This window comes from Maylandia zebra, linkage group LG11, assembly GCF_041146795.1.
Source record: "Maylandia zebra isolate NMK-2024a linkage group LG11, Mzebra_GT3a, whole genome shotgun sequence".
Lineage (NCBI taxonomy): Eukaryota > Metazoa > Chordata > Actinopteri > Cichliformes > Cichlidae > Maylandia > Maylandia zebra.
In genome coordinates this window covers 9,667,329-9,682,979 of record NC_135177.1, presented here as the reverse complement: position 1 = coordinate 9,682,979, position 15,651 = coordinate 9,667,329, and the positions used below count along the sequence as shown (strand labels likewise).

At 38.5% G+C, this 15,651-nt stretch overlaps 1 protein-coding gene across 3 annotated transcripts; it reads left to right on the top strand.

The window, feature by feature from the left end:
• The first annotated feature begins 1,873 nt into the window (after nt 1-1,873).
• Nucleotides 1,874-13,681, top strand: LOC101483424 (protein NDRG1). Of its 3 annotated transcripts, none has more exons than XM_012922957.3 (12): nt 1,874-1,962; nt 10,026-10,131; nt 10,442-10,562; nt 10,694-10,756; nt 10,840-10,900; nt 11,109-11,195; nt 11,365-11,421; nt 11,611-11,777; nt 11,958-12,057; nt 12,194-12,229; nt 12,308-12,359; nt 12,667-13,681. In XM_012922957.3, the coding sequence occupies exons 2-12, from the start codon at nt 10,068-10,070 to the stop codon at nt 12,891-12,893; spliced, it is 1,035 nt and encodes a 344-aa protein (XP_012778411.1). In that variant the 5' UTR covers nt 1,874-1,962; nt 10,026-10,067; the 3' UTR covers nt 12,894-13,681. The 3 variants fall into 3 exon arrangements, with proteins under 3 accessions (XP_012778411.1, XP_004565217.1, XP_004565216.2); XM_004565160.5 differs by lacking the exon at nt 1,874-1,962 and adding an exon at nt 5,920-6,205; XM_004565159.5 differs by lacking the exon at nt 1,874-1,962 and adding an exon at nt 7,162-9,705.
• Nucleotides 13,682-15,651: the final 1,970 nt, after the last annotated feature.

The following is a 15,651-nucleotide window of genomic DNA, read 5'->3' as shown; positions in this document are numbered from 1 at the left end:
GATGAGGTCGAACTTTAAAGTTCTGTATTTAGGTGTAAAGGAATGCAATTTGTCCCGAACTTCAGCAAAAAAAAAGACACAAAGCTGGAGTTATTCTGTGTCTTTGCGCTGCATAGCTTCCTCTTCTTCTCTCAATCTCTCCCCCTCCCTCTCCTGTTGCTACTTCAATCATGAAACTGATCAATGATCAGCTGATCGGCTTTGCTGTCCTAAGTCCCGTCTCGTTTGTTTATCGCCCACTTTGCGCCAGAAAGACGAAACCAGCGGATGTCACGCTAAACAACAGCAGCACGTTTAAGCTTGATCAGCTGTTGTTAGAATTTATTTAATATTACTTTCTAGTATCAGCTGATGTTTGCTGGAGCCACAGCCGTAAAGGTGCTGGTCAACACACAGTCAACATACAGTTTCCCTCTCACCAGATATCCAAACCGATATCTGGTGAGAGGGAAACATGAAGATTAAACCAGGAGATGTCCTTACTGAATCATCAGAGCTGAACAGGTGATAGAGAAATAGGTTTACCTTTTAGTTGACATGAATGAGTTGAAGGGAAGTTATGAACTGTTTCTGAGAGACAAATAACACCAGGATCCTTTTCTACGTGGCTGACAGCTGGTAACTGTGCAGGGGCGGATAGGAAAGTTTTACCAGGGGGCAGGTAGTGCACTAACAGGGAAAGGGGGGCACAAAGAAATACTTTTCTTTCTTATTCTCATTTAAAATCTCTAGGTTTTAATAAATACAACCGAATCCAAAGTGGTTATCTGATGTAAAATGTATAAAAATTCATTATTGCATATAGTAGAGATGGCACGATACCACTTTTTTATGTCCGATACCGATATCATAAATTTGGATATTGGAGGATACCGATATGAATCCGATATAGTGTGTTTTTTAATCAATAAAACAGTTTTTTAAATATCTTGCTGCATTTTGTATAAGTTCATACTCAAGCTTAAATAAACAACAACACTAAAGCTATTCTGTTATACCTGTATGTAAAAAATATACTGCACCCAAAATATTTCATAGTTCAGCAATACTGATCAATCTAATAAACTTAAACCTACTCCATCCTTCCTATTCTGGTATTTTAAAGAGTAAGCAACCTAACTAATAGGGTTGCAAACTCCCAGAAAAAAAAAATAGGGAACCACCCTCCACCTCATGATGCTTAATTGACGTAATCAACTTTAATTTGATGCAGCGTGAAAAAAAATGCACAGAAATAAATTCTTTTTCAAGAATAATTAAATAGATTCAACATCTTTCTTCTACAGAATTGCAGACTGCACAGATGGTATCTTCCCAAAGGAAAAAGTACTTTAGCTTACTAGGGTATATTAGACTTAACAGTTACTATATACAGTAATGGACTTCTATATATTTTGCATAAGATTAAAACTTTGGGTGTAAGATTCAGATAATTATTTAATAAAAGCTAGACATTTTAAATGAGAATAAGAAAGAAAAGTATGTCTTTGTGCCCCCTTTTCCCTGTTCATGCCTTATCGGCCCCCCTGGCTAAACTTTGCTAGATCCGCCCCTGCACAGTTACCAGCCGTCAGCTGCATAGAAAAGGATCCTGGTCTAGAAAGTAATATTAAATAAATTCTAACAACAGCTTATCAAGCTTAAACTTGCTGCTGTTGTTTAGCCGGTGGTTTCCTCTTTCTGGTGCAAAGTGGGCCAAAAATAAAGAAGAGAGACGGACTGGGGACAGAAAAGCCGATCAGCTGATCATTAATCAGTTTCATGATTGAAGTAGCAGCAGGAGAGGGAGGGAGAGAGAGGCAGTCGCTCCATATACTAGTTGTTAAGATTAATGTGGGAATGCTTTACAAACATTCAGAGATGAACTTACACACTTGCTTTACTTCTCTCTGGGATCACTTCCTGGGAGATGAAATGCTGGTTTGGTAGGGAGGCTACAAATACACACAGCCGCTCTATCACGTGAGTACACTGCTCCGACGTGCTACGGTTATGAACCGAGTTACGCCATGTCGCAAGTTTTGTGAGGTGCTTTTTTGATATTTAATGGATCGGATTACATTTTTTATTTCTCTCCGATATCCGAACCAGTAATTGACGTCAGTATCGGACTGATACCGATACGTAATATCAGATCGGTCCATCTCTAGTATATAGTAAATATTAAGTCTAATATATACAGTAGTAAGCTATAGTACTTTTTCCTTTGGGAAGGTACCATGTGTGCAGTCTGCAATTCTGTTGAAGAAAGATGTTGAATCTATTTAATTACTGTAGAAAAATAATTGGTTTCTGTGCATTTGTTTTACCCTGGCAATAAATTAAAGTCGATTATGTCGATTAGGCGAAATAGGTGGTTCCCTATTTTTTTGCTGGGAGTTGGCAACCCTGCTAGTTAGGTATATGTAATTATTGATTAGGTTGTTTGATATTTCCAGTAAGTACTGTTTAAAATACCAGAATAGGGAGGATGGTGTAGGTTTAAGTTTATTAGGTTGATACATATATACCAACAAGACAGTGTACATCAATGTCACAACAGCATTTGTTTTCATTCAAAGGCTTTATGGCTTTTCCTATAATACCTGGTGGGCCGTTCTCTAGTCAAAATGCGCGGTTGATTTTTTTGTCCCAGTCCAGTCCTGACAGACAGTGTTTAAGTCTCAGTGTATACAGCAAAATTAACTTAGTAACAGATTCAGTGATTCATTATTCAGCATCAAATATGACAAAATACTCAAAATGCTTTTTTGTTTATGCGGATTTTGTTATAAATGCAAAGAAATCATGCAGCATAATGCTATCCGGCAAATCTTTGCCCAAATCTTCAATGCACAGAAAACAATATTCCAGATCATACTTAGTAAATTACGATAACGCCTTTGTCCGCCACATTTTATATCTTTTTCTCTTTTACCCTGTTTAATGTAAAATAATGAGCATTGAGTACATCTGGACACATCTTTATGAAGCTTTTTGGAGTAAATATTTTGGTTTTTGTAAATATTTTTTGTTACTTTTTTGTGAGCCTTATGATCCACACATTTCTTTCAAAATCAAGTGCAAATTATCATCACAGTCGTCAGTTCCATACAAAATAACTCTAAAATCATTTGTGAAATTTAGAAAGTCAATGAACCATGTATAGCATCGCTTGATCCAGTCCCTCTCCACTGAAACATATTTTAATTCAGTTCATTTGTGATAACAGTAAAATGTGCCTGTGAGATGACACTTCTAATTGTTTCTCAGACCCACATAGTCCTGCTTTCAAGGCTTCCTCTGTCAGATCACCCTGTGGAAATTCAGCTCTGCAGGGACCATCTGTTTTAATCCTACAAACCTGAGTGTGCTGGCATGGACATTGATGTAGTGGTTTCTGGAAATGTGAGCTGACACTCAGTAGGTCAGTCCTGACAGTCTTGTGCTTTATGAGGAGCCCAAAGGACACTGTGAGCAGTGGTCATGGCCGCTCTCCCGGTTTCATTAAAGCACTGACCTGCTAAGACTTCAGTGCTAATTCCTTTCCCAAAGATACAAGGAAATAACAAGGAAGTATTCAAGGCTTGCTTTAATAATAGAAGCACTGCTGATGGTCATGATCAAGGTAATTATAAATAAGTGTGCATCCATCCATTTTCTTAACCTCCTATCAAATTCAGGGTCATTGGGAAGGTGGAGCCCACCCCTGCTGTCATAGGGCAAGAGGGTACACCATGCACAGGCTGGAGATAATTTATTATTTTGCTCATATCCAACTTTTAATATCTCATAAGTGTGTGTGTGTGTGTGTGTGTGTGTGTGTGTGTGTGTGTGTGTGTGTGTGTGTGTTCCTGTCTAGCTATCTTTGTGAGGACCAAAATCTGCATTCTACTATACTTGTGAGAACCAACAGTCAACGGTCCTCACAAGTTTGAAGGCCTTTTTGAGGCTCAAAATGTGTGTGTGTGTGTGTGTGTGTGTGTGTGTGTGTGTGTGTGTGTGTGTGTGTGTGTGTGTGTGTGTGTGTGTGTGTGTGTGCATACATCGAAGGTGTCTGTAGACACTAGTGCAAGAGAGTTATATATGTTAGCTGAGGGAACTGATGGGGGCTTTGTTAAAAATGTTAACCTAGTTACAATTTTAATATGAATTCTAGCTGTTATGGTGGTAGTTGCTGGAAGGTTTGCTTGAGTTAAAAGAAAAACAGTTTTGTGGTGATCACAGTGGTGACTGTGCCTAAATAAGAAGTGTTGTTGTTGTTGTTGTTGCTTTTCTTAGTTATTCCTCACAAGCTTGAGTAAATGCTCCACTACATCTTTCCTGGTAAGCCATTCTTGGAATTACGCAATGACTTGTTTCCATTTAAATCTCGTGTGGCCTCCACATAGGAGCTCTAATCTGGCTCAGGAGCTTCTGGTTTCACCCTGTTGTATTTGTTGTTGTTGTGTCTGGTGAAATAAATGAATAAATAAAAAAACGGGGGAGGGGGGGCAAGCTATAAAATTATTTTATGAAAAACTTACTACCACTAATGTGACATCTGTTATTGCACCACAATACCACCGTGTTCGTGCAGTATATTTACAGCTGTTAAATCCATACATCAGCCCATGCGAAGCTGCAAATTACTAAGAGTTTAATCTTTCATAAACACACTTTTGCACTATTTGACTGTCCCATTAAGTCTAGTTCTTAATCCTTCTTTTATAATCAATGCCTGAACTGGGAGTGCAGGCAAGCTTACACTGATTTACCATCTTCATATACACAATTACAAAGTGGGTCCCCTGCTCTGGAGCTGTTTGTAAATCTGTCTCTCAGGCACACCACTGTGTGAAATCGTATGCAATTCCGTTGGCAGCTAAAAAAAAGCAACTGGATATGAAAAGGAAGTGTACTTTCATCCATTAGTTGTAGCTCTTAAACTGTAATCAGTCTCCATATTTCACACATAACAAGTGTGTGTTAATGACTTTGAAATAGCGCAAAGCCACACCATGCCAGACTTTATATTTTAATAAACTCATGATACAGCCTACTTATATTACTTTATAAGTATAGAATTTATTACACACATTAGTATATACACACTGCAAAACTGATATTTCTATTTAAATCGCTTTCACAAAAGAATTTCCTAAATATGGGTTAAATAAATGATTTCTTATTCGTATTACGCTGGATCCATCTTTCAGAGCATTCCTGCTTGTTTTAAAAGTTTGGTCATGGAAATCCTACCACATATACTCTTACAACTGGTCTATATATGCATGGAAAGGGTAATGTGTGGTTTTGCACGTAAACATCAACGCACCGAGTGCTCCCTCACAATCACGTCAAACAAGAAAAACACACATGCGCACACGCAGTTGAGCGTGTGGCAAGCGGCAGCAGCTGCTGTGTGTATAATTAGAGTGTTTTGAAAGCTGAGAGTCGGACAGCAAGACTTTCACCTGCAGACTTAACGGTTACCGTGACAACCAATTATCAGCAATAGGACGTTAATGTGCTTATTTAGCGTCTCTGCGTGTGACACTGGTGCCCTGAGGCGAAGCAGTGAAGATGGAAGTGTGGGGATACTTATGACTGAACAGCTACTTCACCGTATGCCGAGATTTCTCTCCTTTCATAAACTCTGTTTCCATCTCCCGTCTGTGTTTTAGCAGACACGCCCACGGGTGATTATCAAAGCGAATAAAAATTCAAATTTCTTCCCCAAACGTTTAAAATACATTTAAAGGCAGTTAGTGTGTAGAAGTCACACAGACGAACTAAGAGCATCGACACAAACTAATAACAGGGTATTGAGAATGGGGTGTTAGAGGTTTATCAGGTGAAAAATAAAGAAAGGTGAAGCTGGCCTTCTTTATAATGCGACGACTCAGCATCCAGAAGATTGTAATGGCACTCCATCTAGTGGACTCTGCAGGGAAATGATGATTGTAGGGCTGATCTAGGCTGTATCCCAATTCAGGATCTGCAGCCTTAAAGTACGCATTTCAAGGCCGATTACATCACAGCGGCGCGCCGAAGGCTGTCCCAATTCAAAGGCTGCTCGAAATGCGGCCCTGAAATGCGTCCTTCATATCCCTGAATTTTAAGGCTGTGGCAGTGTAGACTTCGTGGCCCAACATATCCCAGAATGCATAGCGCGGCGGTGGGTGTGGATAATTTTGCCGAAAAACAAACGGCGGATGGGGGGCTCCCGAAGAGTAAACTTTAAGTAAGTACTGAATATTATGTCACTTATTTATGTGCAAATGTTTAATAACGAAGAACATTAAAACATTACTGTTGCCACATGTCGGCAAAGTTATGTGACATTAGTGACGTTTGTACTAACTTGGTTTTAAAGCCTTTACTTTAAAATATATGCCGTTCAATAGCTGAGCTTAATCTTACAGAGAATGATCAAAGCTCATGTAGAAACAAACAAACAAATGAACAAAAGATTTTCTCCTTCATTTCTGTCAAACAAAGCTGTATGACACGTTTCCAGCTGTTAGTATCATGGTTGCTAGTCAACCTGGGCAGCGCAACGGAGGCTAGGCCGTCCCATTTCATAAGCCTCGCACTTCCGGCCTTAGCGGTCTTTGAGTACGCGGCCCTTGAGGATCGTTGAGGCTGCGTACTTTAAGGCTGCAGACCCTGAATTGGGATACAGCCCTAGTGCACTCCCCCCCCCCCCCCCCCCCCCCCCCTTTTTCCATTAAAAGTGAATGAAAACAAGTTTCATATGACATATACAAAAATAAGAAACAACAATATCTACAACTACTTTATGTTTTCCACAGTTGGCTTAAAAACACAAATTGTATTTTTGTCTAAAGTTAAAACACTGATCTATAATGTTTTAAAACTGCGTAACTAATTCAACAAATACCTTTTAAAAGAATCACAAGTCAGCAAAAACATTTCATTTTAATTAATAATCTAATGTATTTGGCAGCAGCAAAAGCGTTATTTGTAAAACACTGAATAGACATTGTAAATAGCTAGAAATATTTAATTATATTTTATTTAAATATTTTTTTGTTTATACATATTCTTTTGAATCGCAAGTAGCAATAACAGCACCGGTGGCTACAGTCACATACAGCCATTCGCCTGCTCACTCAGTCAGCTGGGCATTGTGCCATTATCTGAGATATACCCCAGCTCCTACCCTGCATGTTTCTCCTGATTGCCCGAAAACTTTGAATAACGTCGTGAAATCTGACAGTATTTATAGCACGGAATAAAGATTATGATGATCTGATTTGCAGGATACACTGCAAACTGTGTAAAATCTGCTTTATCTTTTGATTTTGAAGTTGCATATCTAACAAAGAAAAGTGAACTACTGTACATCTAATAAGAAATGTAGTTTACATTTTTCAGTAGTTTCACCCAGCTATGTTCATTTACTTCTTCAACCCACTTTTGAATAGTTAACTGCTAAAACAATTTCATGTTATTGTTGTTCCTATACAGTCACTTACTCTGTTTTGATAAGCACTAGTATCTGTGCCAGTGGCAAGTGGAGAAATAGGCTAGCAGGGCAGAGCTTAGCCAGGGTTCACATTTTGATATTTTGACTTCACAGTGACGTGAAGCTGGGTAAGACCCATCTGCTGCCTTCTACTCTTCACTCACCACTAAATGGATTAAATCTCCTGTGCACACAGCTCTCATCTGGCTCTGTGTGTATGGTTAAAGCAGTGGTGGTAATATCTCCTAAAGAAGGCAGTCATGATACAGTCTGTTCTACTTCCGTTCAACCAGCTGTTACTGTCTGGGAAGTATCCCAGGTACCTATGTTGTTCCTCTGTCGTTCTCTAATTGCATATTTGAGTTTTATCAACTTTGCAAATGTGATGCACTTTGTCATGGTTTGTAAAGTCAAGATGAAAGAATTCGTCTTTAGCCAGAAATGATTTTCTAAAGCTAATCCAGAAACTTCTGACTTTTTGCCATCATGAGAAAATTCACATTTTCAGTTCATTATAATATAATAAAGGTTTTTTTTCCTTGAAAGAAAAGAAGTAGTATATAATACAATATTATTTGTTATCTGGACCATATAGTAGTATGAAAGTCAAGATTGATGTGTACCAGTAAAATACATCATGTACAGTACTGTTAAAACCAGCTGTAAGCCAAGATATGATACTGCATTTTCTCAACGAACTGCTCAGATTGTTAGAAAATACGCTGCAGCACAAATATCTGATATCTGATGCATAGCATCAAAAACGTTTTTAATGATAGAGTTTGTCTTAATCATTAGGTCGCCAGAAAACACCCAAACACTCAAAACACCCAAACAGAAAAAAGGATAGCATATTTAAAGTATTGATTATTAATCTACATCTTCAGAAACACACGGTTCATAGTACATGCAGCATTGATATGTAAATATTTTCTTTTAAGAATAATAATATTTGCTGAAACAGACCTGAAAAGATGGCATTGCTTCACTTGAAGACTTATTTTTAAGCAGATTTTAAATTTGCTGCTGTTTTTGTAAAACCAGAAATTTGATATGTAAAATTGGAGGCACATATTCACGGAATTTAGAATTTCACATTTGTCTTCTCTGTTTTTCTCGAAGGATCACATCTGATTTTATCCTCATGTTTGGTTTAGACTTTTGCCCAACAAGCAAAAGATCCCTGGTTCAATCCCAGGAACATGTGGAGCTTCTCCTCTGGTGATTCTTTGTGAATATAGGAGAGGTTGAAAGTATCTCTCATAAAGTGCTTTAAAGTTCCACTGAGATTAAATTAAAAGGCACTGTTCTCAGATGAACTCTTGCAGCGGCTTTAGGCTATCGAAATATTTCAAGCTTAGCACGGATTGCTTTGGTAAAAGATGTTTGTTGGATGTTTTTGTCGAGAGGACTGAAATTATAGGCCACTGGAGATCATTTTAGCTGCAGGTCTCTGCAAGTTCTACATGACATGCTGAGTTCAGAGCAGCTATCGGCGTTAAATCATAACACTCTGCATTAACAGAAGGGTCAAGCTTAGCGACGGAGAGCAGACTGCTTTGCTGTGAGAAACAGATGGCTCACTGAGATTAAACAGCTGACCTGCTTAGCTCACGTCTGAAGGTGCTGTGATTCCAGTGATGCCTCACAGCATTTTTTCTTTGTTATGAATTTATTTCAGTCTATCAAGCTCCCTATGGGTCAGATTTAAGAGTTGTTTTATTACATTTCACTTACAATTGTACAAAAAGTAAATCACATATTTAAAGTTTTAAAAAGTGGTGTACTAAAATCCCAGAAAAAAATCAATTAAAATTGAAAATCATAGGATCAACTTGCTTGCATGCAATATTTCTGATTGCAATGCAATGACACTTAAAGATAAGATAAGTTTTGATTTTGCAGGGCAACTGTTGGGGATAATTCCTTGTACAAATCCTGTGCTGGTTCTTTGGAAGCACAGCAGCCTGAGGTCAGATTAAAAAAGGAAGGTCCACTCGGTCGCGTGTCAACCAGATTGCGATCAGGGCTTAAAAACAGATCAGAGTCAGAGGATATAAAAACCAGCTCAAACACACAGTGTGTCACAAAGAGCTCCAACTCTCACATGGTATCTGACTACAGAAATATCCAGATATACTAACAAGGAAAAAGAAAAAAATTATAAAGAGTTTAAGGGACGTTCCTCTGCAACAGCAGCCATGGTTCTGGAGGAGAATGACTATGACTCTGTCTTCAACCCCCAAATCACTGTGAGTATCATAGAGAAATTTCAACTTCTTGAGACCCTGTTTGCTTTTCTGCAAATTATACCTCATTCTGCTCAACATAGATCTGCTGCATCCCATGCATGCCAAAACAAGAGCTCGGGTTTTAGGAGGCTAGGGGTAAATCTGTTGCGATTGCAGTGCAAATTTAATGACTTTTATATTGATATCATATGCTTTTAGGCTATACTAGTAAAGCACTTTGAGGAGATCCTGGCTATATTTAACATGTTTTAATTTGTGGGTAACTTATACAGAATACTAGTTCCAGATTTGGACTCTTCTTTGATGCATCTTTGTTTCAGGAGGAGCATGTAGAGACTCAGTATGGGAATGTCCATTGTATCATGACCGGGACACTAAAGGGAAATCACCCTGCCATCCTGACCTTTCATGATGTTGGACTGAACCGTAAGTAGCAGCTCTCAACCCCAGCAATACAGTTTTTGTGATCTCTATATCCTCTAAATAAATAGAATAGATCTAAATACCAAAGGACAGAAATAAATGAAGGTGGAAATCCCTGGAGCAATGATGTCCAAACATGTTTCCATTTCTAATCTATTTTTGTATCTGGAACACAGCATGTTGGCTTTATCATGTAAGGGCCTGTTTCACACTTTCTAAAGTGTCTACAAATTGTTTACTTGTCTTCTTATTTTTTCTTATATTTAAAATGTTTACTGCTTAACAGTTCCATTTTTGTGTTTTCTTGCCACAGACAAGTCCTGTTTTGAGACTCTGTTCAACCATCAGGACATGTACGAAATCATCAGACATTTTCCTGTTTGTCACGTTGAAGCCCCAGGACAGCATGAGGCAGCCAAAACTCTGCCTGCTGGGTTAGTAGATGGTCTTTGTTACCCATTTCTCACACCACATGTGTATTTTAAGAATTAATGATGGGATTGTAAAATTATTTGATATGAGATCCCGTGAATGCTGATGGGAAAACTGACTTTTGACCCCTCAGTCACACCTACCCTACCATGGACCAACTGTCTGAAGCACTGCCTTCTGTCCTCAAACACTTTGGGTAAGACAGACCTGACACTCCTTACTTGGATTCACCTCTGATTTAAATCTGGACCAGTTAATCTTTGGCTGTGTGTTTTGCAGGTTGCGTAGTGTAATTGGTTTGGGAGTGGGAGCGGGAGCATACATCCTGGCTAGATTTGCTGTGAGTCTGAATCTTTTAAAAATAAATAAAGCATAAAGCCATTTTTGTTGTTGATCTTCTGGGCTTCTCTATGCGGATCTTTGCTCTTCGAGTCAAGTTACAAAGATACAGTTAGACATGTCTTGAATCGGAGATGTTGGGAGTACTTCAAATTCTTTTGTGGCTGATGTAGACTAACAGAGTCAGATCTTTTCATCTGTGCATGCAGCTGAATCACCCTGATTTGGTGGATGGATTGGTTCTGATCAATATCAACCCCAGTGCTGAAGGCTTAATGGATACGTTTGCAACCAAGGTAGACAATATGTAGTCAGATACAACCTAAATTTGATTCATTTTTACACCGGCTGCAATGAAACATTTTTTCATTGTTCCCTTTTTCAATTGTTCTTAAACAGCCCTAATGTCAATGCATTAAAGATTACTAAATGAAGGTCGCTTCACCTGGTGAAACTGTGTTACAGCTCACTGGATGGACCCAGACTCTACCAGACACTGTCATCGCACACTTGTTTGGAAAGGCAAGTTGTCAAGCCTTTTCTACAGTGTTCAATTTTAGTTAGCCTCAGAAGAAAAACTGAAATGCTCATCATAAGATGAAGTAATACATAATATATATTAAATATATTTATTTAAATTAAAATATGAAGATGACTTAAGATATATACACAGCAACTGCTAAATACAGAACATCTGTCTCCGACTTATAGGATGAAATCCTGACCAATCACGACCTCATCGCCACATACCGCCACCGCATCACAACAACAATGAACCAGGCCAATGTCAGTCAGTTCTTCCGCTCCTACAACCACCGCAACGCTCTTGAGGTGGAAAGACCCGTTCCTGGAGGAAACATCAACGTCAGGACTCTCAAGTTAGTAAAACCATTTGTCTTCATACAGAATCTTTTACTTATTTAATGACCCTTCTACAAAATCACCTCTTTTAATTCTGTCGTTTGCCCATCACAGGCTTGCTTCTTTGCAACAGGCCAAGTCAATCCCAACCATATGTTTAGTCTCTCTGACTGTTTCATCTTCCTGTTGGTGTGTAGGTGCTCCACTCTGCTCATTGTAGGCGATAATTCTCCAGCTGTGGAAGCTGTGGTGGACTGCAACTCTAAGCTCAACCCCACCAAAACCACACTGCTTAAGGTAACTGGAGAACTGGTTGACTCAAAAATAAACACACGTGCAATATCTGATGTATTTTATTTAAAACTGTGGTGCTGATAAGTTCATAACCTTAGAGTGAATTATGCATATTTCTTTCTCATTCGTCCTCCTCTAGATGTCGGACTGTGGAGGGCTTCCTCAAGTGGATCAGGTGTGAAAACACATTTTACTGGCTGCTTTGAGAATAATGCAAATTCTCTCCTAATAGTTATGATCTTTCTCTCCACAGCCAGCCAAAGTGATTGAAGCCTTCAAATATTTCATCCAGGGCATGGGATATTGTAAGTGATAATGAACCGCCAACCATTAATGATGACAGCATTTAATTCAATATCTCAATTTCCTGTTCGTGATGGTCTTTATTTCATTAAGTCACTAATTTACTAGCTGGATTTTATATAGGTCAAGGCAATGTTCTGAAATAGCAATGAGCAAAAAATTAATTCATATAACTTTCCTGAAATCTCACTTTATTAACAAGAACCACCTCTGAATGTGTGTGTGTGTGGGGGGGGGGGGGATGAGACTACTGCTCACTGAAAGGCTCAAACAGTATAATAAAAGGACTCTGCTCTTCTTCCTCTACAGTGTCCAGTGCCAGCATGACCAGACTTCGCTCACGGACAACGTCCAGTTCAAGTCTTATGTCCTTGGATGGCCCACGAAGCCGAGCACATACCAACGAGCTGCAACGTAGCCAAATAAGTTCACACAGCAACGACGAGAAGCGTGTGCGCTCTCACACCGATGTTTCCATGGATAGTATTTCCAGTGTGAACCAGAGTGTCTCAAAGACCACCGAAGTGGCATGCTAGAGCACAGGCACTTCTAAGCCTCATGCACTTTTACCTCATCATAACTACCCAGGTGTATCTCACAGTCTTCTTAACTTTCCCATCTCTGGCCATCATCTTCCAATTATGCCCTTTCATTTGCACTATCTCTGCCTGAAAGGCCACAGGATATGCTTCCGTGTGACTTTCTCCATCCCCCCCATTCGTTCTCAAATTTCCACTCTGTATGTTCTTAAACCTTCACTACTCTACTCTTTTCCTAGTCACTCATACTTCATTTTCATTTCCTAAGCCTCTTTCTCTGTATACTGCACTGAACTATTATTACATGTCTCTTTGTCCTTCAATTTCTCTTTCTTTACCTTCATCCATTTCACTCTGTCTCTATTCATGTCTCTATTCATGTCTCTGACTGACCTTTTACCACAATTTCTGCTGCAGGAGTCCTTGGTTTGGATAAGAGTTCCTTATTTACTGATATTTATTATCAAATACAATGCATGAGAGGTTCATACAATCTGAATGTATTCACTAAAACTTGAAGTGTATTCACTATAGAGATAATAAAGATGTAGAAATATGGATTAACTGGTGCAACAGTTGCATGTTTAGTACCAGGAATGTATGTTGATTATATGCAGGTATGACAGCAGTGTATTATTAACTATTGGAAAATACCATGAATATTCACTGTAGTTCACAAAATGCTTACGCTTTAGTGAGAAGTTTTACATTAAGTTCAAAATTTAAAGCACTTTACATTTGTTCAGCACTTTATATTTATAATATTAAAGCACAATTTAAACATTTTTGTGGTGTCAGTGAATAATTATTTCTCTAAGCACACTATAAAATATTACATTGAAATCCCTAAATACAAAAACAGAAATAAGTACAGCCAGATACCAACAATCAATACAATTACTGATAAAATATTGCACTCTGTCGACCATTTATGTAAAGAATCACTGTTCACAGCATCAGTTGCATTTCAGGGTAACTGTTACTATAATTCTATTTACTGCTCTTTGACTACTACTAAAAAAAATGCAGCTTGAAATCTGATTAATCATGGTGGTTGAATCTGAACGTCACAAGTTTGTGCCTGCAAAAAGCTGAGAGTGTGGAAACAGAAAGAAGTGAGCCTAGTGACTTTTGTGATAACACAACTGAATCACAAACATCCAGTCTGAGCTCGAGTTACACGGCGAGTTTTGACAAGTACTTTGACAAGGTTTATTTTGTACTTTTTAAATCCCTCACCAAGAATCTGATAATACTGTCTATGTGCAATTCTAGGTACCTAAACTGCTCTATTTAAGTACAAAAAAACACTGGGGGGGATTTTAAATTGCATGTGTTACAAAAAAGAATGCCTTTGATGCCAAATGTGTCTTTTCTGTGATTCAGCTTGTTGCCTAAATAACAAGATATTTATAAGGTTGTAATAAATCCTAAAAACTCATGATATTTTATATGGCGCTTCTTCAAATGTACCACTAGATGGAAGCCTGTACCTCCTCTTTTACTCTGATATCATCTGCAGTCAGGCACCACTCAGGTTTATGCAGCCACACGCAATCCTAACAGACTGTCTAAAAGAGCTGCACTGAAATCAGTCACATAGAGTCATCCTTCATCACATACTTGGGTTTTAACATTACTCTTCAATCTCAGTGTTATAGCTGGGTTTTTGTTTTCTTTGTTTTCTTTTGTTGTTTTGTTGTTTTGTTTTTGTTGGGGGGGGGGGGGGTATTTTTTATTGTTTACACAAGAAATTATGTGCCAAGGAAAAATAGCAGAGCTAAAGTGAATAAGAGGGGAAGCTGGAAAGAATTGGACACAGTTTTAAATGTGATTCTTTTTAAATAACCCTTTTAAATCTGGTAAAAAATTGTAATGAAATGTATTTCTATTCAAACAACTGCCAGTCATTATTTTACAAGCCAAATATTTTATACAATATAAATGCATTTATTTGGCCACTGCAGCAGGGTTTTTTTTTCTGAAACCAGTCAATTAAACTGTGATTTGACTTTCTACCAGTCAATAACACAGCAGAAATGTATGTGTTATACAAAGCCTTAACCTTCTTACAATTCCTTTTAGATTAAGCACAATGTTTTTGTCCCAGTAGATGCCACGGTGTGTGACGTGCATACGTGGGCTGCGCTGCCACGTAATCACGGCATTGTGAGTTAATCCAAGTGTCACCGTCTCTTGCATCATAATTTGCATCACACGTGTGCGTGGATAAAAATAATCTCTGTATTCAGAATGTGCCTGCATGAATGTGTGTTTGCATGGGCATAAGCTGGCTGCATGCATGAATGTAGTAGATGTGTAGGTGGGACTGTATGTGTGAGGAGGGGGGAGCTGTGTGAGTAGATGGATTGTTTTGGGCTTTGGCTGCGAGACAGTGGCGATACACAGTTAGAGGAAAACAAAGCAGCCAGCATCAAAGTCAATAATTGTGTGTGTGTGTGTGTGGGGGGGGATCTTTATTTCAAGACCTCTTTTGTTTGCCTTACATCATAAAGCAATGATGAATAATGTATGACATAAATCTCTTAAGATTTAATTTAAACATGAGCTCTAGCACAGCTGTAGGTTCGCTGTGTCCTTTATTTTACTGTTCCTCTGTGTAGTGTGTTCCACTATGAAAATACAGAAAACTTAAAGCTTCCATCAGCACTGACATACATTTGTGAAACTCACTGTACATCTTTTTATTCAGTGAAGAAGCAAAGACGCATGGTTACAGACAAACGGTGTTGCA

Coding starts and splice junctions, on each gene's coding strand:
- LOC101483424 (XM_004565159.5), top strand. CDS start 9,655: ATGGTTCTGGAGGAGAATGACTATGACTCTGTCTTCAACCCCCAAATC. Junction 11,196..11,364: donor TGGATACGTTTGCAACCAAG/GTAGACAATATG, acceptor ACTGTGTTACAG/CTCACTGGATGGACCCAGAC. Junction 12,360..12,666: donor CATCCAGGGCATGGGATATT/GTAAGTGATAAT, acceptor CTTCCTCTACAG/TGTCCAGTGCCAGCATGACC.